The sequence below is a fragment of the Barbatula barbatula genome (genome assembly GCF_947034865.1).
Source record: "Barbatula barbatula genome assembly, chromosome: 14".
NCBI lineage: Eukaryota > Metazoa > Chordata > Actinopteri > Cypriniformes > Nemacheilidae > Barbatula > Barbatula barbatula.
This window is the reverse complement of record NC_136777.1, coordinates 17,759,218-17,781,955: the sequence shown is the minus strand read 5'-3', so window position 1 is coordinate 17,781,955 and position 22,738 is coordinate 17,759,218. Positions and strand designations below refer to the sequence as shown.

The following is a 22,738-nucleotide window of genomic DNA, read 5'->3' as shown; positions in this document are numbered from 1 at the left end:
AAATGCAGGGTGTTGCTTCATTTCATCTTTCAGGAGTATTTGGAACATTTTCTCTGAGTCTGTTCTAAGGATGTGTATGGTCCCTTAAAATATTCAATAATGGAAAAAGAGTGGAAGACAAGGAGACTTGGGTAACTTTAATAGCTTTTGGCAGACAGTAAATGTGTTTACTGCATTCAAATCTTTTACCGGAAGATAAATGATGTTTAGAGCATGTTCTTTTTTATCCATAGCAAGCATCTTTCAGAAGAATTGATGACACATTGATTGACAGCCTTTAAAAAAACTACTTGTTGTAGCCAGAGTTACAACTTCAAACATCTGAATTTGAGCAGCAACAAAGGTATATTTTCTGAAATTATACTTATTTGGCTTAATGAATGCAAATGTGCTCTTTGAGGAAAACATTAATGAGAAAGCTCACATTCAGTGTACATTCTTACACGCTCTTTAATTAGTGAGCGTTCATCGTTTGATCATACGGATCATTAGATATTTCAGACATTGCTAGGTTTGTTTAAGATAACAGAATATAGAATCAAGGGATTCGAAGTTTCATTGATATTTATTTTTTTCTCAGCAACCTTATGGCACTGTAACGAAAAGAAAAACTTTTCCCGGTTCTGAAGAAATGCGCAGGCACAAAAAGCGCTTTGGTCAGAACAAACCAAAGAGAAGATTTGTTTCATTTGCTTACAGGAGGTTGGTTCCAAACAATGACATTTTAAGAAGATATTGTTGTAAAAAGGTTTGTTATTTTGCTTGATTTCTGTGTTTCCAAAAAGCTTTGAGGGTTCAATAATGACAGAACCTAGCATATAATACCCTTGTAAAAACGGAAAAACGTGTAAAGTATAAACATTACACACCGTTCCACAATCTGTTGATTTAAGTTATACATCAATAAAATGTACTTTTCTGATTTTAGGTGGACATTTTTGCAATATTTGGGTTGTATTGTATTTTACAGTAGTTCAAAGTGTAATTACACACTTATGACGGACAGTAAATCATTGATAATGTTTTCAATAAAGATTAGGGTCAGGTTCAAACTGGTACTGTAGTGCAAAGAGTGCGTACATGTAGAACTGTACTGTCAAATAAAGCGCTTTCATTTCAGCAGGACTAACCAAGTTAACCAGGCTGTTCACTCGGAGCATTCTTGCATGGACGTGCAGTAAATCGAGGCTGACAGAGGCCGGTGTAATCCAGGCCTCCAGCACGTCACCTATTGTCTGAGAGCACTGGGCCCTTGCAGGGGCTGCACATCCTTTACTCAACCATGAAGTTCTGTCTCTGTGCCAGGTCGATAAGAACTGTTTCCTTGAGAGTTGTTATGAAACCCCTGAATGAACTTACACACGGCTATAGGTTGAGGGGAATGCTTTAAATTTGTGATTACATTTGTGTTCATATATAATTTTAAAACAGTTCGGATGAATTGACCACACTAGAAACCACCAGATAAACGTCTGCCCTAAACTTAGTTTGGTGGAATGATCATCAGACTGTGGGAGTGTCGGAGTGTCTGTGCATGAAGGGGGTCTTCCTGCTGTTTGGGTTTCCTTCTCTGACCGGCAGTGAGTAAATGAGACCTCCCGCCACACTACATCCCCGTAAAGGCCACATCATCCCTCCAACGGCCCCCCTTCTTCTCATCTCCACGCCACCGAACTCTCCCCTCCGCTCACACACTGAGACATTTTTCCACATTGGGCGGATTAGGAACACTTTCACTTAGATCTATGTGGTCGCCCCCACAGACAAAGAAACACTTGGAGACAGGATTAGTAGGATTAAAAGGGATTCACATATGTCCAGTTCAAGCAATTGGTATTCAAAGCTTTACACTTTCAAATGCCACCAAGAGAGAGTAAAGCAGTCCCGAGCTTTCTTTGCATTGCAGCACCTTTATAAGAAACGATTCCTTTTTTTTTTTACTTTCACTATGCTGCGGTGAATTCTGGATTTCACTCTTTTTTTTGTGTCATGAATGTCAATTTTAAACATTTTAAACACTTACATCATTCTGAGATAATAAAAACTAGTAATACAAAATCCCTTATATTCTTAATCTGAATATTCCAGAGATTATTTTTATTTACATTTTGGTTAAAATATTTAAAAATCATAATTTATGAGACAATAATTAAAAGCAGTAATGAAATCTGAGTTAAGTCAGAGCTAATAGGGGCATCTAACTATCTGCAAATGCACACACAATTCCACTCCTCTATGGTAATGTACTGCAAACAGGTTCTCATTAATGAATCAATGATGTGAGAGTTTGCGATAGCAAATGACTTTATTAAAGATAAACATTTATTTGGTGATTCCACAATAGGTAAATGATCTTTGCCTGTATATAATCAGATGTTTTAATTGTTATGTCATTTTGTTAAAAATACTGAAATGTAGCAAATCATACATATACTGTGTTATATAGACTGTATATGAAGAGTTTGGTTAGAAGATGAAAGCGTTCCAATTTATATCAATAAAACTGGTTCTGATTTCAGCCATAATAACACAAGAAAATCAGCAAACAACAGCAATAAAACACAATAAAACGTGATAACATAATAAAAAACATGATTTTTGCATTAAACATTTTTTCATCTCATTTTGGAACCAAAATCTTCATATATATCATCATAGTTTAAGTCCACATTTTGTGTCACTGACTGAAGTTGTGTTGATGTTTAGTTGAGGTATTTTCGACATTGTATTGTTATTTTTTAATTTGTGTAAAATATTTTTAGTAGTTTTATATTAGTTTGAGACACACCAATGCAATGCAAGATCCTTAAAGGCACTGATAAAATGATCAGAATATTTGATGTAAAATGTAATATATATTAAATATAATATAAATAGGCTACTTAAATAAAGGGAAGCAATAAATTCTCTGGAATGAAAGTAACAGAAAGACAGAAACGAGTTTGTCATGAAAATATCATGTAACACTATTAATTTGTAGGATTCTCTCAGCAAAACTAAAAGTGTTGTCTGTGAGCCTTCAATTGGCTCAAAATGTGCTGGACTGGTCACCTTTATGTCACTTGAATTATATTACTATTTTTTATTTCAATTTGCATGTAATTTCGTGCATATAATGTACCACGTGATCATCCTGACCGTGAGTTGATGTAATTTTCTTTTTTTCGTGTATTAAACATTATAAATTAAATGCAGGTAAATTAAACATGTTGACATACACGGGTGTAATACATTTTAGTAGATCATATCTGCATGCATAATCCGTGAAATTCGATTAAAAGTGCAAGGTGTGCTGTGAGGATCAAACTGACCCGGCATCGTTTCTTAAGAGCGCAGAAGTTTTTCCAAAGTTTCAGTGGCTATAGCTCCTGGGCTGAAGTGTCATCCCCATGGTGTCATTACAATGAATATGAATAGATACTCCTTTGGTCAATGGGATAGTCAAAGCACACCGCTCCAGATAATGGGGACGTCATCCTAACAAGACCGTTATGAAAAGAGGGGCTCCTTTTGTTTGGCCCCTCTCTAGGCGCACTATAAATACGGAGCGCTGTGATGCGTCGCCACAGAGCAGGAGGTGCGACTCAGAACGAAATTAAACCAGGCAACAGGCCTAGGTCTATATCAAACCTACTGCAAGAAAAAAAGAAAGAGTCTCCAGTGGGATAAATCAGGTGATCAAGCAGGAGTGACTTCCAAATAAAAACGATCCAAGGGAAAGAGAAAACCTCCTATACCCAAGCCCTGCCATAAAATGAATTCGGACTCCAGCTCCAGCAGAGCTTCATCTCCAGATATGGATGTGATGTACCTACGCGATCATCTCCACCAGCCACAAGACGGACGCCTGAATTCAGTGTCCTCCACGCAAAGCGAGCTCCTGCAGAAGATGACGAGCGAGCACCTCTCCAAAATGCCATCCGGCAGCAAGTACAAACTCAAGAAGCAGGTCACGGAGACGGAGATCCAGCAGCTGCGCTTAAAAATCAACGGCAGAGAGCGCAAGAGGATGCACGACTTGAACCTGGCGATGGACGGGCTACGGGAGGTCATGCCGTACGCTCACGGCCCGTCGGTGAGAAAGCTCTCCAAAATCGCCACCCTTCTGCTGGCCAGAAACTACATCCTGATGTTGACAAGCTCCCTGGACGAGATGAAGAGGTTGGTGGGAGAGATTTACGGGGGTCATCATTCGGCGTTTCACTGTGGGACGGTGAGCCACACTGGTGCGCATCCGGCGAGCGCGGCGCACCAGGTGCATCCTCTACTTGGGAGCGCGCTGTCCTCGTCCACCTCCTCTACGCTTCCCACAACTTTACCTGGACTTACCTCCATCAGGGGGCCGCACTCTTTGATGAAAAGCACCCCTGCCCCTCCACTACAGCTCGGGGGCGGTTTTCAGCACTGGGCAGGCTTGCCTTGCCCGTGCACTATTTGCCAGGTGCCTCCACCTCCCCACATTCCCATCACTTCGACAGGACTGACGAGGCTTTCCACAGAAAACAAGGACATGATGAAGTGATCGCGATGTGACACGGGGTCGTGTCGGTGTACTGTAAATTGCGAACGGACTGGACTCAGCTTAGCATGATGTGTTTGTCTGTCTGTCTGCTTTACCCCTTACGAATTCAGAACTTCGTCCTTGTAACAAGGATCTCGTCAAATGCATTGTAAGGTAACTACTTTATAGTTATGGAGTTTGTGCTGCGTAACGCACTGCAAATAATGTAGGGGTCCAACGAGGCTCTGTGCACATACACTGTATATTGTTCTATATGAGGTGAAAATATGTGTTTGAAGTTGCCCTGGAAACGCGAGCACTTCTCTTACAAAACTTGCCATGGCTGCCGTATGTTTCTACCCAAATATTGCAGTCACCAGGGTTATGGTTTTATTCATATCTCTTTCTGTGAAATGTCTATGTTACTGTAGCTAAAGTAAACATGACTTTAGTGACTTAGTGTTGGACATTGTGAGCGCCACGGTATTTTTTCGTAAGGATCAGCAAGGCTTGACTACTTGTTGATCATGTGATTTGGGAGAGTTGCATGCAGGTATCTTTTTGAAAAGGGTATGAAAATCCCACATGTGTTCCTTGTAACAAGGATTGTGAAAACCGTACGACTATGGATTTAGTTCGCAATAGTGTTGTAACTATCTCTCATTTGATTCATTTAATTCATCGCTTTAAATAATAGCTGAACTCACTCAATCGTGTTTCTTCTGTGTCGTAAGTTTATTTGAAATCCCTGAGCATGGCATCTTGTTCAGACTACATATAAGCATGTTTGTTTGTTTGTTTCTTTTCTGGGAACATTTTGTTATTCCAGAGAGATTGCCGTGGTCTTATTTTTGTACATTCTTGTTGACAAATGAGATATTTATTATTGCCCAGTGTTGCTGGATGAAATTTCAATAAAACTGTAAAAAAAGAACATCTGTGTCTGTTGATGTATCTGATTTCTTTGGCCCCCTTTGAACTATATGTTTATGTCTTGTGATCTGTTAAGCCTTATGCTGTTAATATAGTTTTGATAAAAAAACAATGATCAGTCTTCTCCGGCAAGAATATTTACATGAAAAAATGTAAAAGATTTAATCAAATAATGACAGTTGTCAATGACAGAACCAATATGTTGACAGTTTAGGTAAAAGTTTTTTTAAATGATTGATTCATAAACAACCAAATGATTTACACAACAAATAAGTTTTTTCTAATGGGCAGTAAAATAATTCAATGAATTTATTAAAAAATAGCATAAAATGTCCTCACATATTTAATTTCTTGATATTGTGCATTGTCCGCAAACTCGGCCTAAAATCCTAAATCGTTCTATTTAATATAAACATTCTTGATGTTTAGAAATGAAATAAAAATGGCAAACAACATTTTTCATACTATTGCCAAATTACTTTCAAGGGGGCAACAAAATAAATTTTATGGAAATAAATGAATGGGGAAATTATTGTTTGTTGTATTATTAATTGGCTAAATCACATTTAAATGGCAAGACAAGTGAAATGCAACAACAAAAATATTTTACTAAAATAGCATGTTCAATAATTATTCTTACGCACTAAAAATAATTGTAATGTTTTTATAACAAGCTTTCCTGTGTTAACCTGTTTTATGAATTTCATATTACACATTTTCAAAAATGTTTTTGCCTTATTATTATGAAAAATAGTTTTTAGAAAAATATGTTTAATTTCTTATTAAGAATCTGAGATCAAAATAATAACATTGAACACGTTTGAAACACAAAGGCAGTGCTTTCACAGTCTCTGTGCAGATCAGATAGGGAGCAGCTGAATGTATGTTTGTGAAGATTACAAGTTAATTGTTCATATGGGAATGGGAGAAGAAAACATCAGAGAGATTACAGGACCCTAAATGCAGAAGATTATATATTCAGGGCTCTATTCTTGAGAGATGTAAATGAGGCGAAGGATTTAAAAGCTCTTTGTAACAAACTCGTAGAGGGGCTCAAGTCTCTTTTTAGACAAGTAACCAGAAGAGGCTGAGCGTGAATGGTGAGCTAGTTTTACACTTTGTTTTCAGAGACTACAAACAGTGTATGAACACTTGCCAGGAATCCAGCCAGATGGGAGGAAAGCAGCAAAGTGTAATTGAATTCATCGGACTGTGTAAAGCAGTTTTTATCTATTGATTTCCAGAATGAGTGAATTTGTATTTTTCCACCAAGTTGTGAAAGTAAAAGACTGTAGCCCTCTTGGTCTTTCTTTAAAGGTTTGTTGTAATAAATTAAATTAGCATTTCCAGATGGAGCAGCAGTGGTGCAAGACATCCAAAAAGAGACCAGCGTTAACGTTTTAGGTATCAAAGTTGCACACTTGTGTTTTCTGCCATGACACTAACAGGTTTCCTGACTTGTGTCAACATATGGCACTGACTTTGTAGTTTACAGAATGAAAATAAATACAAGGGAAGACCAGTTACAAATCACCATTGTTATCATTAGTGTGGGAAAAAGTAATGAACAAAAAGAAAAAAAAATCAACAAATTAAGCAAGTTGAATTAAGAATGAGATTTTTTAAACTTTCTCACATTTTCTCTAAAAAATAAAATTAAAGATTGTTGTTTGTCTTTGCCACAGTAACTATTATGATGAAGTTGGTGGTTACTGGAGCAGTGCTATGCGGTTTTATTCTCAGTGGTTTTATAGCCTGTTGCTAAGCAGTTGCTAGGGTATTGCTTGGCTAATCTTAATGGTCACAGACACAATAGTCGGTCGCTTCCTCAGTGTACATCAATGGGATATGCTGTTCTACGGTCGCAGGTAAAATGTTTAAGTGCGATTGCTTGAAAAAGTAAAAACACACCTCAATATGATTTGAGGTACCATTCTTATCTGCAGCAAAGTGCTTGCCGATGTTTAGTGTTATGTATCTTATTATAAACAATCTATTCTTGTTTCTGGATTGTTTTGTATTACAAGAAGTGCCCAAGCTGCAGGCCGACAAAATTGGAAGCAGCATGTGGTGTACTATCATTCGCTTTCAGAGTCAAAATCTGTCATTTGTCAAAGTCTGTGTTTATGTGTTATGTCTTCCAAAAAAGCATCTGAGAGCGCCACGCAAGGCAATTCTCACACACCCGCTTGAAAGTAAATGAGACGCCTCATGGTATTTTTCGCTCCATGCGTCTCCCTTTGTTTCCTTTAATTACAGTTTGGTGGTTAATAAACTCCTTTCCTGCTGGTGCTTCATTAGCCATTCTGATTGTTATGATAACAATTTTACAGTTCCTTTAAAAACTTTTCCATGTGTCTAAATGAACAAAGATGGGGTTAACCAGATTTACAGCGGTGGTTAGACTTAAAAAGTCAGTGTGTGTATGATGTTAAATGACTCAACGTGTAGAAAAATGCTTTGATGCATTTGTCAGTTTAACCAGTGGCCTTGTTTTGATTTCACACAATGCATAGCAGACAATTTTATCCTAAGCAACTTCCATTGCATTACACTAGACAGTGTATCTGAGAATGTGCAATCCCATGGGATCGAACCCATGACCTTGCCGTTGTTAGCGCCATGCTCTAACCACTGAGCTACAGGAAAGCCTGTAGCAAAGTTAATGCATAACAAGCGTAGTTCACCCAAGCAACACGGAAGGCAGCAGATTGCTAGCCGTAAACTCGGAGGGGTCAAGCTGGGTTGGAGGAGACTCCCAGGCTCCCGGGCAATTTCCCGGGGCCGCTGTCGAAAAAGACAGCCGCGCTAAGTGGAGTCCTTTCTTTTGAAACATGACAAATGGGTAGTCCTCATCAGCGGACACACCTGTTGTTGGAAACACTTGAGATTTTACACTTTGGAGAGCGGCCTTATTACCATCCGACCGCTCGAAGGTCTCCAACAATGGATGTGGACACTAACAATGATCCAGGCCCAGGGCTAAAGAGAGTGCCGTCAAAGCCAGGCTTGTGCCGGGCAACACCAGGGGCTGCAATTGAAAATAAATTTCAGTTGAATAAGGGCATTGGGCACATCGGAGGAACCCGCAAGCTTCAGCTAGAACAAAAGGGGTTGCGGGGATAAGTTATTGACTCTGCTGACAGGATGAATGCAGTTCATTATGCCTGCCAGTTACTCGACTGCATGTCCTGGGCTGAATTAGGTGGCAGGTGCAGGAGCCATTTCGCATTGCCCCTGGGGAACGCCTAAGGCCTGTCATCAGCTGATTTCATAGACAAATGTTTATCCCGTACAGCCAAAACAGAAAGCATATTTCCATCATAAGAGCGTTTTGCAACAGCCATTAGTGTCGCCACTCATTTGCATGTTAATTGTGCAGTTAAAGCGGTAATGTCCACATTTTCTTTTGTTTGTGCCGCCATGCGCTGGTATGATTTAAGCGCGCCACTGAAATCCCTCGGTCGTTTGCTTGGGCCTGAAGCAGATTTACTAGTTTCGAGATCTTTATGTGTTGCGAAGAAACTTTTTAAGAACCTCGTCACTTCCACTAGGACGGCAGTCTGTCTGCATTTACAGAAACGCGATCTTCGTTCTTACGATACGACCGCAACGTCCTCATTTAAACTGATAATTTATCGACATTCATCCTGGATAGACTTCACTGCCTACAACAAATTTACAGGAAAGCAAAGCCCTGGAGCGAAATGACAGAGAAGCAGATTCTTTTTGTGTTAGTCAATCTACAACATCCAAGTCAGCATTTGGCGTCCCTTTTTACTCTAAATACGACAACATAAAAGAGCCAGGCTCTCGGTTCTGTGCTCCGTAATGTCCTCCTACTGTGTCTGACAGATGGCGTTCACTAGTTGGCCATAAATGGCTGTCACTGAGTGTTTGTCTGTCTGCCAGTAGCCTATGGATAAGGGACTCCCAGGGAGAATGTTACTGCCGTGATATTGCTGAAAACGAAATGTCCTTGATTGTCAACCGCCAGCGAGCGGGTCCTCCTGCCACCCGGCCTTCTGGTCGGAAAGAGGGAGGTTTTAGGGAGCAGGTGTGATCGAAGGATGTGTATTTATTTAAATTGTAGTCCGACACATGCTCGAAAGCTGCCAGGGCAAATGTTACACAGGGTGAACACGCTCATTATGATGTGGCGATACAGTGTGTCAGGGTGCTTTTTTTAAGAAGAAACGTGCTGTTCTCAATTCTTGGTCCCTGAGTTAATCCAGGTGTGACATTATTATATAGCATCGATGTACCACCTTTCCACCTGTCCAGGGTGTTTGTTTAAGCAGTCCAACTTGTCAAAAATGGTGAAGTGAGCAAATGAGCTTGGGGTGGGACAACCTTAGTCTCTGACCAATGATGAGGTGGTAACCTTGTAGTTCAGTGCTTTAAATTAAATTGACAATAAAATGAAAGTTTGCACATTTATCCCAGAAGAAATTGATATGTTGTTGCACCTTTAATGTTGTGTAATGGAGCTTGCAATAAGGTTTGAGAGAAGATAAGTGAGATGTAAGATGAGTCTATAAACCTTAATGTTTGTGCCAGCTCATGTCTTGGCATTAGACACTACGGCAGTGCCCTTCACTGTGGGGGACAATGTTTAACAATATGTTATAAACAGACGAAAGGAGTGTTGGCCTTTAAATGTGAACTTCTTCAGTTCTTTCTTTACAAAAGTGAAAAGTAATTGACTGAAACAGCTAAGAATGACAAATATGACTGCAAATTAAAACAATATGATGTCATGTTTACAGAGCTTAAATCTTACGTATTGAACACAGGTTGCTACCGGCAGCGAAATAATGTGCATTCTCGTCGAGTGTATGGATCGCCTCTCCAGAGACACATTTTCTCAAACAAATCTGATTGAAGAAAATTGATACAGTGACTACTTTATCACACGCACAAAGGGGAGTGGTGTACGGTAATTAGGGGCACATCATGCGGTCCTTTGCTAAATGGCTGGCTGTCAGCTCTCACCGGCCGCTCTTAGCAGTGAGATGCTGACAGTTTGGCTAAATGGACCTGCTACGCACAGCGCGGGACAAAAAAGTCTGAATACATATGCAAGCTTGTTCACGTTTAGTAAAAAGTGTCCATAATGCCATTACAGAGCGTAACGTGATTGCGTTGTCTTGTGGTTCAAAATCTACATTGATTGTAGGTTTAAAAGCCACAAAGGAGTGACATGAACTATTGGGATTGTAATGTACTCTCCCAGGCTACTCCAGATTGCACAAATAATACGTCAGAGAGTAATTGTACATGATTAATAGAATGCGTATAACAAATGCATCGCAAGGTGCAGTTTTTGTTATAAAAACCCATCCATAAATTGGCACACAAAAAAAATATTCTGTGGCTAGTATTTGGTCAGATGGTCTTTTTTTACAAAAGCTTGCCATGTGCCAAAATAAATTTGTTACGGTAGGACAATTCGTATAACATTACGCAAGAGTTTTTTAGTCTAACAATAATGCAATAGAGAATGTAAAGCTGACTTGCATGTTGCAGTGGCGCCGCCATTTTGGGAGGATCATACTCCACTGTTATTATTGTTTTGATATGTACCGATACTTGTTTTGTTTGATATATGGAGAAATGGACAGTAAAAGAACCAGGTGCTTTTCCCGAACGACTCTGCCTAGTGCAGTTTTAAATACACCAAGACCGTCCTCCTAACCATACAAGAAAAACAAAACACTGCATTGAACGCACTAGCAGCAATCCTCTCAAGATGGCACAACATTCAACACGGCGTGACGTAGTTTCACATTCTCTATACTTCTTTTTGGTTTTGTTTATACTATTAAAGGCCAAATTGTGTTAAAACACACCTGTATTTAACACTAGAAAGACCAAAGAAATAGATTTTGAAAGGAAAGGATAATTTGCATAACCTTTCACTATTTCACTATTTTCACTAATTTGCAATAAAGTACGAGAATGTGTATCTTATGTTATCTAGAATACATGCAGTACTTCTTTTGCTGTAAAAAGTGTTTACAGCAAAAACACTTTTCACTGTGTTTCACTGTAGTAAAGATTCAGGCCTCAACTAAATTTTATAGCTACTTTTTTCAAGAATTAGGTGCCACAAAATGTAACCTGTCAGTACAACATTTTGGTTGATTATATCACCATTTAGTCCCTGATGGAAGCCAGCTAGCGAAGAGCTGTGCAGTGTGTAAACCTCACTCCCCGACCTCAAGAGTTGCTCTAACGTCAGTGTTTGTGTAAAGTATTATATTGTTTATTCTTAAACATAAATTATTTTGACATCAAGTTGATTGACATGGAGCTACAACGTGAAGCATCATGTGTGTTTGTGTGCGTCTCTGGCCAGCAGAGCTAATTATAGTGTGTGTCGTGCACTGGTGTGAAAACAGAAGTGACAGCAGTACTGGTCTGTAGGCAGCGTGGAGGATGTGAGCCCCCCACGTCTGGCAAGGCCAGAGTCATCATATGGACAAATCACAACTGATCTGGGGCTGTAATGGATGCCAGATGTTAACGCTTTGTACCCAATGACTCTCCTGAGAGCTCACCTAATCGGAAGAGAGACATCATTGTGGGTATGTGTGTGTGCTTGCGTGACCACTGCTGATATTTTACAATGTTTATATTTCTAACTATATGTACTTTCTCATTATTTATGACACATTAAGTGTATAGGTATAAAACTGTTAATTCCACATTGTGAATTGGAGTTAGATTTTTGAGTACAAACATATGAGACCAGACTGATAATCCTACACAATGATTTTTAAGAGGCGGCTATTTCATATGAATGCATAAAATGTCATTCAAATCATTTCAGGATGATATGCTTTCACACCAGTGACCGGTTTTAGGGTTGGGCTTTAGTTCTGCAAATGCATGCAAAATTGCCTGATTTCCTGTCAGATCACGCTGAAAAAGCTGGGATTTTTCTTATGTTGTGTAAATGTGGAAATTAAGAGATATCGTAAAAGTAAAAATTGTACAAAATGTTCATGCTGTTCAAAGCCTGTATCTGACTCTTTCTATTGAGGAACACAAAGAGAGATACAGCTCTGAAAAAATTCAGAAAAGGTTCTGCACTATTTCTCATAGATGTAAACGAATTTGTGACATTGATAACATCAGGTTTTCTACATTCAAGCACATAGCAGCATATACCAAATATAACATTTTATTATAAAAAAGAATTTCTTATACTACATTGGACCTCATTCCATACAAACGTATATTTAATATGAATACATTGAATGCCAAATTTTTCTCCATTTGTTCACTTTGATATATTTAGAGATGTAGCAGGTTCTGCTCAGAAGGCAGTGGAGGGTATAATGATATGGGTGGGATGGCAGACCACTGTTATGGGAAATACAGCAGATGTTTGGTTATATGTGTTGGAGGCTAAATGCAATATAACAGCTGCTCACCATGAGATGGACAATCAGGAAGAGGGGTGACAGCCATAGTGATGAATCTAGCTATAGAATTACTTCTTCTTCCCATTTCTGTAGTCTAGAGTGTTAAATATATTCAGCAAATATGTTTATTATTTATTCCCAGAGGAAAATATTTTTGCCAGGGTTGGTCTTTCATAACAAATGAGACAATTGATCAAATACACAAAGAGTATGGAGGTGTAAATAAATGTGGATTGTAGAGGTGAAATAATCAGGATTTGGGTAAATTTGATAAGAAATGTTTAATAAGTTATCATTGAGATCTTCAATAATATGTAACATGCACCTTTGAGGGCATGGTAAATCTGAGCTCAGTTTGTGGCATTGTTGACATCTATTTTGAAACTATGATGAGACTTCTTGTCTGTTTTTCTTCTGAGAAATATCTGAGATTTAAGCAAAAGTTTCCATTTACTCTCCATACAATATAATCTCAATGGTGCCTGAAGGAAATACACTATTCTTTACAATATGTTCTGGTTGGGTTCATGTACACACAATGCAATATACTGTTGGAATGATTAATGTCCGATCATCTGTGCTCACACACCTGCTGGGTTGGGCACACTTGGGTTCAGTTCAATTTGAAGGCATTTTCAATAGACACACAAACAGATATACAGATACGGCAACAGCATGCTGAGTCGGCCGACTTCCGCTGTGAGAAGAGGAAATGCAACAAGGTGGCGGCTGTCGCCGGTGTCAATCATAGCCCTCGTTCGTTCTGATCCATCGCTCTGGCAGAAGGGACTACTCCATCTGTGCTAGAGCCACTGGAGTGGCGGGGGGCCGGCTACATCCTTATTATCCCATTAGCAAGCAGTTACAGTACCCTCGATGTAAAGTAGTCTCACGGCTGGATTCTAATGTCATGTGAATACCTGCTGGTGTAAAACCCCTGGTGATGCACCTCAGCCAGAGGCCTGACTGTTTGCTGCCGGTTTCATCTCGGCACAAAGAGCCAAGCTGGCACACTTCTGTGGCCAGTTGCTGTCCACAGCGCCCCACACATATGTCACCCAGGACAATGCAGCATGCTGTCTCTTTGTGATAGCCGTTTGACGGAGTGACTCCTTTTTGACGTGTTGACAAACAAATCTCAATTGGTCAATTCTGAACAGAGCATGTCACATAAATGTAAGAGTTCAATCTAAAACCCATTGATAGGTATTGATAACAGATTGACAATATGTCATTGTGTTGAGTTTGGCCTCAACGATATATGACACTATGCTTTTCAATATTATCTGATTATAAATCAGCAAATGATAGATTCATCAAGATTAATAGATTCTGTCTCATGCTCTTTCATAGCTCAAGAGACGTAATGGAATGTTCAGATTTCCTGCACATAAATACAAAATGAACACAAAGAACACAATTTTTCACATGCAGTACTGTACAGGTATAGAACTGCAAATTTATTTTGGATAGCACAGCTCAGATAGTGTGGCGTTCAAAGAATATGAGTGGAATATCTTGACTTGGTATTTAAAAAAATCTGAACACAATGGAGTGGCCTGAGCTCCATTGAGCTCCAAGGAAGCTTTTTGCAACTTGTTAGCAACCGCTGTTTTAAACACTAAAGAATACTAGAATACTAGAAGAATAAATGTTTAAAAAATAACAAGCGGGTTATAACTGGTGTGTTTTATGTCATAGATTAAAACGTGAACATATTTAAAAGTTTTGTAAAACCTTTCATCTCTGAAGATGAAGTATTTTTGTACGCAAACCCTGGAATTGATTAAGCATTTACATTTTTCCGGTTTCATCGCCCCAAAAGTCTACGGGTTTCTTGAATTGGTTTTTGGTAAATTGCCTGAAATTAGGTCTGTAGTTTACAAAACCTTTAAATATTTTCACGTTTTAATCTATGACATAAAACACACCAGTTATAACCCGCTTGTTATTTTCTAAACATTTATTCTTCTAGTATTCTAGTATTCTTTAGTGTTTAAAACAGCGGTTGCTAACAAGTTGCAAAAAGCTTCCTTTGATGGGGCTGTTAGACATCATTGCGCAAATAAAGCTCAAAAATAATGCTAAAAAATAATGCAAAATGGGCACAAATGTTTCAAATTACTGTTTGGGATTCTTTCCCAGTTATTACTTACCAGGGAACAGGTTTTTAATACAGATTGAGAAAGTTGTCGGAGGCTTGCTGGTGGTGACGTTGATATCGATGTCTGTTTATAGTATCGTGTTAGCTTTTTACTTCTGACAGATGTATTTAATTTAGCCTTCAAAAATAGCAAATGTTGTAAGGATTTTCTTGATAGACAAATGTGCAAACATCATGAACATTTGTTAATCACAGTTCTTATTTTTTGTGATCTTCCAAAAGTCTAGGGGAAAAATGCACAGGCTTTCAGTCGATGGAACCAGCTACTTAGCCGGGTTAGACTACCAAAAATACGTAATCTCTGAGCCACCCTATTTGACACGTCGTTGAGGAGAAAACCAAAAGGCAGAACTGTCCATTCATTCAAATGTAAATGGAATTAAGGAGAATCTGTGATTTTCTATTCTATTGGACAGAAAACAGCACAGACAACAGAAGGCAACACTTAACATTAAGGCTGCATTTGTTAAAGGGGTGATTAAATGCTATTTAATGCATTCTGACTTCTTACCAATGTTAAACTTGCTGGCTTCTCATCCTTAACTGTCAAAAACGAGTAGGACGTATTACGTAGTATTTCTGTGCCCGATACACTCCCCCAAGGTTCCTATAGGTTTCCAAAAGGTTTTTTTCGAACATGAAAAATCGTTACGTAACAACTTTACTTGGTCCTTGATCGGGCAATGCTCTCGGAAAAGCACGCCCACAGCAAGGCTAAATAAATAACCCCCCCACACGTTAGGAAGACCAGCCTACCATCATGTTTGGCTGTGCCAAGATTGGCTGCCCTTTGGGTCCCTACCGCAGCTCGTTACTCTTGCGATAGTGAGAGAAGTTGAGGTGTGTTTGTTAGTTAACAGCATTTCAGTTATGCATGTTATATAAACGGTGGATATATCGCTGGATTTGCAGATCTTCTGATACTGATAGATGGCGCTGTTCCAGCGCTAAAAGATGCCAGATATGAACTGTTCGCGGTAAGTGAAACTAAGTCAACCGGCGCGTACGTGAATGATGTAAACAACACAAACTTATAGTGAATCAAAACAGTTATGCAGGGAAAATGCGATGATGTAATGTGTGCACGTGATTTAATTCCTCCTCCCGCACACCCCCAGGATGTTGTATGTTTTTGGAAATAATTGTACAGCTGTATCTATCTTTTATAAATGTGATCAAACTAAATACTCTTTAGTTTGATATGATATATGCAATACTACTCTATACTCAAGATTAATATGAGATTTGCAGAACTGCCGTTCTACCGGACCTTTAACATTATTTCACTATAAATTGACTTATGTAAACTTATGTAAAAAGTTAGTGCACAATGAACTAACATGAATGAACAATAAACATGTAAGGGATAATGTACAGGCAGCCGGTTGTCAAGTCAAGTCAGCTTTATTTATATAGCGCTTTTTACAATTTTCATTGTTACAAAGCAGCTGTACAAGAAAACATTGACTATAAGTAAAACATAAAAGGTTACGGAAGTCAAAACACAGGCCAAATATCAGACACACAATAAATTCCTATATGCAGTGTTAATTATATAAGACGATCAAATTCTAGCAGCCAGGCAAACAGTATGCAAACGGTGGCGAGGAACCCAAAACTCCATTGCAGGAGAAAAAAACCTCAGAGGGAAACCAGGCCTAACCAGGGGATTCCAGTTCCCCTCTGGCAAAAACTGCTGCCTCTGCACAAGCTCGACAGTGCTTGCACAACAAGGCAAAATAAAAAAAGTTAGATTTAAAATAATCATTAATAATCTAATAGCGGCTGAAGTTTTGTAGAGTCGCCACGTCCTTCGTCCAGCATTTGTCAGGTCTGGGAATGGATTGCGCCCTGCCCGCTCCGGTAACCTTGGACTGCATCCTGCCCGCTCTGGTAACCTTGAAACAATGAGACAAGACTGGCTGAGAGTAGAGTACTGTTCTGCAACAAATGCATCAGTTGTTATTGGAAGTGTCCCTGGTTCCGGTTGATCTAACTAGGGCAGCCTAGATCTTTGAAATATATATATTATGATAGTGTAGTGTATGCAAGATTAAAAAGATGCGTCTTTAGTCTAGATTTAAACTGAGTGTGTCTGCCTCCCGGACAGTGCAGGGAAGACTGTTCCAAAGTTTAGGCGCTAGATAGGAAAAGGATCTGCCGCCTGCACTTGATGTTGAAATTCTAGGTATTACCAACTGACCTGACGCCTGAGAGCGTAGTGCACGTGATGGACTATAATACGTTAGAAGTTCTCTCAAGTAGTGAGGAGCTAAACCATGCAAGGCTTTATAGGTAATAAGCAAGATTTTAAAGTTTATGCAATGCTTTATAGGTAACCAATGCAAGGTTGACAGAACTGGGCTAATATGCTCATACTTTTTTGTACACGTAAGAACTCGAGCTGCCGCATTTTGGACCAGTTGGAGTTTTTGTAATAGGCCTGCAGGGCAACCACCTAATGCATTACAGTAATCTAGTCTTGATGTCATAAAGGCATGTATAAGCTTCTCTGCATCTGATGGTGTCAGCATATGACGTAGTTTAGATATATTTTTAAGATGGAAAAATGCAATTTTACAGGTGTTGGAGACCTGGTTCTCAAATGACAGAGTACTATCGAATATAAAGCCAAGATTCTTAGCTGAAGATGAGGGTTTTATGGAAGATCCATCAATAGTTAAGCAGTATTCTTGGTTGTTACGTAGGGCGGTTTTCGGTCCGATAAGTAACACTTCAGTTTTGTCCGAGTTCAGTAATAAAAAATTGCTACTCATCCACTTTTTTATATCGACTATGCATTCCACTATTCGATGGAATTGCTGTGTTTCATGAGGCTTCAAGGAAATATAAAGTTGCGTATCATCAGCATAACAGTGAAAGCTTATTCCGTGTCGCTTTATTATATCTCCTAGAGGTAGCATGTATAATGCGAAGAGCATAGGCCCTAAGACTGAGCCCTGTGGTACACCGTACTGGACTTGCGTTTTTGCGTGATACCTCATTGTTTATTGCTACATATTGAAAACGGTCGCATAAATAAGATCTAAGCCATTTCAAAGCTATTTCCTTAATACCGACATCATTTTCGAGTCTATGTAGGAGCATGCTGTGGTCAATGGTGTCGAATGTAGCACTAAGATCTAGCAGCACCAATAAGGAGATACAACCTCGGTCGGACGCCATAAGCAGATCATTTGTAACTCTAATCAGAGCAGTCTCTGTACTGTGATGTGCTCTAAATCCAGACTGGAAATCTTCATTAATCTCATTCCTTTGGAGGAAGGAGCATATTTGAATTGAGACTACTTTTTCCAGAACTTTAGATAAGAAAGGTAGATTCGAAATAGGTCTGTAGTTAACTAGTTCTCCAGGGTCCAGATGGTTTTTTTTGACAAGGGGCCTTATAACAGCCACCTTATATGCTTTAGGCACATGTCCTAATGTCAGAGATGAGTTAATAATGCTAAGTAGAGGATCTATAATTTCTGGGAGCATCTCTTTCAGTAGATTTGTAGGTATAGGGTCTAACATGCATGAAGTTGATTTAGATGATCTAATGATTTTAGAGAGTTCATCGTGATCTATAGTAGAAAATAAACGTAATTTCTCCTTAGAGGCGCTGTAGTTAGTCGTTTGTTCAGCGGGATTCACTTCTGGTTGCATAGTTATAATTTTTTCTCTAATATCTTGGATTTTATTTGTGGTAGAATTTGTGAAATAGTTCATAAAATCATCACTGCTATGCTGGTATACAGAATCAGAAGTCGCTGACGATTTATTTTTGGTTAATTTAGCCACTGTATCAAATAAAAACCTAGGTTATCGTAGAAATTAAGCCCTGACCTTGTGAACAGGACCCGAGGGTCTTGTATCACGCTGAAGGGGCTTATTACGCGATAACAGCCGGCTGCTTGTACATTATACCGCTTACTAAATGACTGCTTGCCACATGAGAAAAAAACTGGACGTGAAATGTGAATTTGAAATATTTTATTAGCTCACTTTTACAGAATGCAGACCTTCGGCAAGTAAAAGACGTTTACTTTTGGTTTTAAGGTAAGAAATTACGTTCAAATGTCACGAACAGGCAATTTGGTTTAATTATTTTAAAATATAATTTCCCATATGTTATTAAAATACATATTTTTTTCATTTAATTTGTCAACAAAACCTGTTAAAATGATTTGCTGCATCTGTCTTACGGTGTGTTATATGTTTTGAGCGTATGTTATCCGGGAAAAATGAACCTGCAAATGTCGCGACTGGCCCATCTGAAATAAACAAGCATTCTAACGAGCCGTGTAATAATATTGTAATAACTAACATTAAACAAGAAGAAATGCTTTGACTTGCTTATTGTTAGTCAAAAATTATTGTGTAAGCTCAGTAAGATTTAAGATGTACACCCATCACAATCTCCCATCTGTGAAGGATTTCATCCAATGGAACAGTAACACTTTTCATTTTACAAAAGCAGCTTAACCGTATCAAATGACTTAAAAGTGAAATAATGCACACGCTGTTGTTCAGATTAAAACTACACCTGGATCGATCGCAAGTACACATAACTGACAGCAGGCCTTGCGCTTTTAATGAAATCCGTCCATCAGATGTGTCAGTCAGTGCAAACATACCTCCATCTGTCTTTACCCACCAGGAGAATAGAAAGTGACTTTCTCCTATTAGCAACTCATTAGAGTCCGAGCTGCACTTTCTTCTAGAGTCTATTCCCTTTCCATTAGGGCTCATTTGAATACCTGTGCTGCCTTTTGTCCGTCAGGCCGGCCCTGGTGCTCTGATCGCCACTGTTATGCGAGAGGTGGGGAAGTTTGCTAGAGGTTGCTCTAGGGTCATCCATCACCTTCTGTCAAAAAGGAGTGACCACCTGGAGAGCCTCCGCCCATTCTTCTCCATCTACTGACTGATCCCGGCAGGCCACATCCTTCAGTGAGATGAGCTGAGCCCAAAAGGTTTTGAGCAAGCCCGGTATGTTTTTTATTCCCAGTTAGAAAGATACCTGTAGGAAAGATCATCAGATCTCGTTTATATGTTTTCTTCTAGAAAGGACACAAAGATACACCAGTGTAAAAGCTGAGATCTTAACTCTCAACAATGTCTCAGATTGCAAGATATTTTTATATATTGTTTATATTGTATATATTGTTTTTGTAACAATATCTACAAACAATATCTCTGTGCATAAGATCAAATGTAACATTTACATTTTATTTAAAAAAATCTAAACCACATTATGTAGACATAAGAGTTGTCTCATTTTGCACTATTCTATTAAGGAGGCAATTTTAGCTTTTTAAAAATATGTTATACTATAAGGAGAATACCCTTAAGCAATAAAAAAAACTATCTATAAGCAATTTGTCTGCTTTGGGGGAAAGTGAATTCTTGCTTGCAAAAAAATCTTAATAAAATAATGAGAAGGAAACATTTAGAGATGCAAATATAAAACCAATTCTTGATGCAGTACACAACAATTTGGAATGAAAGCTAGAAAAGTAATTTTTTTAGTTAAACGTGACCTGGACATCTTTTTGTGAGATTTACCCATGTGCATCGCAACACCATCTCAAACTCATCTGAGAACACAGACTTGAGTCCCATTGGCATTTGTTAATAATGCCTGTGTAGGCTCTATCCATCTATCTCGAGAACTTCAGGGAATTAAAAAAGGATTTACTACAGTGTGAGCTGCTAATGAAAATAAAATATTGCTAATGTGAGAAACACATTGATAATTTGTGAGTAAAAACTTCTCTGCCCACGCTGTTGGCATGTGCAGGACTGGACGTGCCCACCATCTGTGAGCTTTTGTGTTGTATGGGGACGCCGCCGACCATCTCCCGTGTCTTATGTGTGGACGGCATTGACTAACAAGTACAGAACGCTTTATTTAGTAAATCAACATACCAACTCGTGAACCCAGCTAACAGCTGGTGAAGAATCCTATCTGAATGCTTTCCCCAATGGCTGACGTTCCCAGCCTGCCAGTTACAGCATAAACAGATGGGTACGCATCTGTTTTTGTAACAATATCTACAAACAATATCTCTGTGTCTGAAAATTATGCATTATGTGGATTTGTTTTCAAACCATTAAAAACTGATGAAATTAAATCAATTGAGATTCAAGCATGTTGTACATCTGATAATGTAAATGCAGCAATATGCCCTTTGGGGCCACACGTAACAGTGAATTTGCTATAGGTATACCAATTGTGTAAACCACAGCCAACGTTCAATTGGTACAAGAAACAATGTTATGCCAAAACAGTTTGTCTGAACTAATGTCTAAAAGACTAAAATAAAATTTGAAAGGTTGCCTTAGCAATAAACTGATTGAAATTATTGATTGAAAATAAATAAAAACTAAACTAAACTAAAAATAAGTAGCACCATTGAAACATATTAATAACAAAAACATACTGTAACATAAAACAAAAATGTAAAATAAAACTAAAATAAAATTGAAAATATTAATAAAACCAAACTGAAACAGTTTATGTACCTGAAAAGTTTGAGTAGAGATTTGACATTGGGAGTGACAGTAAGCCATTTTCAGGGTGTTCTGCTTGGTTGCTAAGGTGTTGTTAAGTGGTTGCTAAGTTATCTTAAGTGCTTTCCAGGCTGTTGCTAGGTGGTTGCTATGTGGCAACCAGACAGACAGATTCTTACAGTTCCTGAAAGGTCCAGCATATGAATCTGACACAAATGACAGCAAACACCATTCTCTCAAAATATAGATTCTGTCTTACAGCTCATATCAACGTTTGTGTGGAGCTGTGATGATGATAAATGATCGGCCGTACAGCCATACACTGCATTCACAGGACGCTCTCTCTGAGTTTGACCCATGCTGCATTGCTGTCGAGTCATTGTGTGCGGCTCAGCGGTGCGGCGAGGCATCATCAAAGCGCGGCGGCCCGTCCCCGAGCTCCACACACAGGCCCAGTCCGTGGGCTCCTGGCGCCAGGGCGGCCAGGCCACAGAGCTCTCCCAGCACCCGGCTGAAGGGTGTGAAATCAGCATGATTAATAATTACAATTATTTGCAAATGTGCCAGCTGCTCTCGCGCGGAGGATACCTTTGATTTATGATGCTGTAAACGCCTCCAGCTATTGTGCTGTCCACTGGTGGGGGTGAACCCACCCTTACAAAATATGATTTTATCTTCTTTAACTCTCTCTTATGCATTCAGCTTGCAGGGCTTTAGACCGTTCATCTCCTCACACACACGCACACACACTTCTTACCTATTCCAGGGAGCCTTTTCTTTCCAAACAAAGGCCCTTCCTCACTGCGTATGGGAGCAGCGCTGCTGTTCAGAGGAAAATTTGATGCCGTTTCATACAGCGGTTTCATGTGGCTTCAAATGAATATGCATTAGCAGCTACTGACAATGTTCTGAGCTCTACTGTATTATAATATTTCATATGTTATGGTATGTTTCGTACATTATTTGATTTTATAGATGCAAACCAAGCAAATTTAATAAGGACTGGACACGTAAAACTATTGTTGATAGTTGAACAATTGTTTATGTAAATTGTATTTCACATCATTACATTATAGAAGTTTTTTTTATATGGCTACAGTTGACTAATAAGAACATTTTAGATTTTTACATTATAAATATTAACTCTTTATATTTATCATATTACATAGCATAAGAGTTTATTCGTCAACTACC

General features: G+C 38.9%; 1 protein-coding gene across 1 annotated transcript; it reads left to right on the top strand.

Moving 5' to 3' along the window:
• Nucleotides 1-3,754: 3,754 nt before the first annotated feature.
• olig3 (oligodendrocyte transcription factor 3) lies at nucleotides 3,755-4,522 on the top strand (the record flags this gene model as incomplete). The annotated part of the gene is made up of 1 exon (XM_079473211.1): nucleotides 3,755-4,522. The coding sequence occupies one exon, from the start codon at nucleotides 3,755-3,757 to the stop codon at nucleotides 4,520-4,522; it is 768 nt and encodes a 255-aa protein (XP_079329337.1).
• Nucleotides 4,523-22,738: the final 18,216 nt, after the last annotated feature.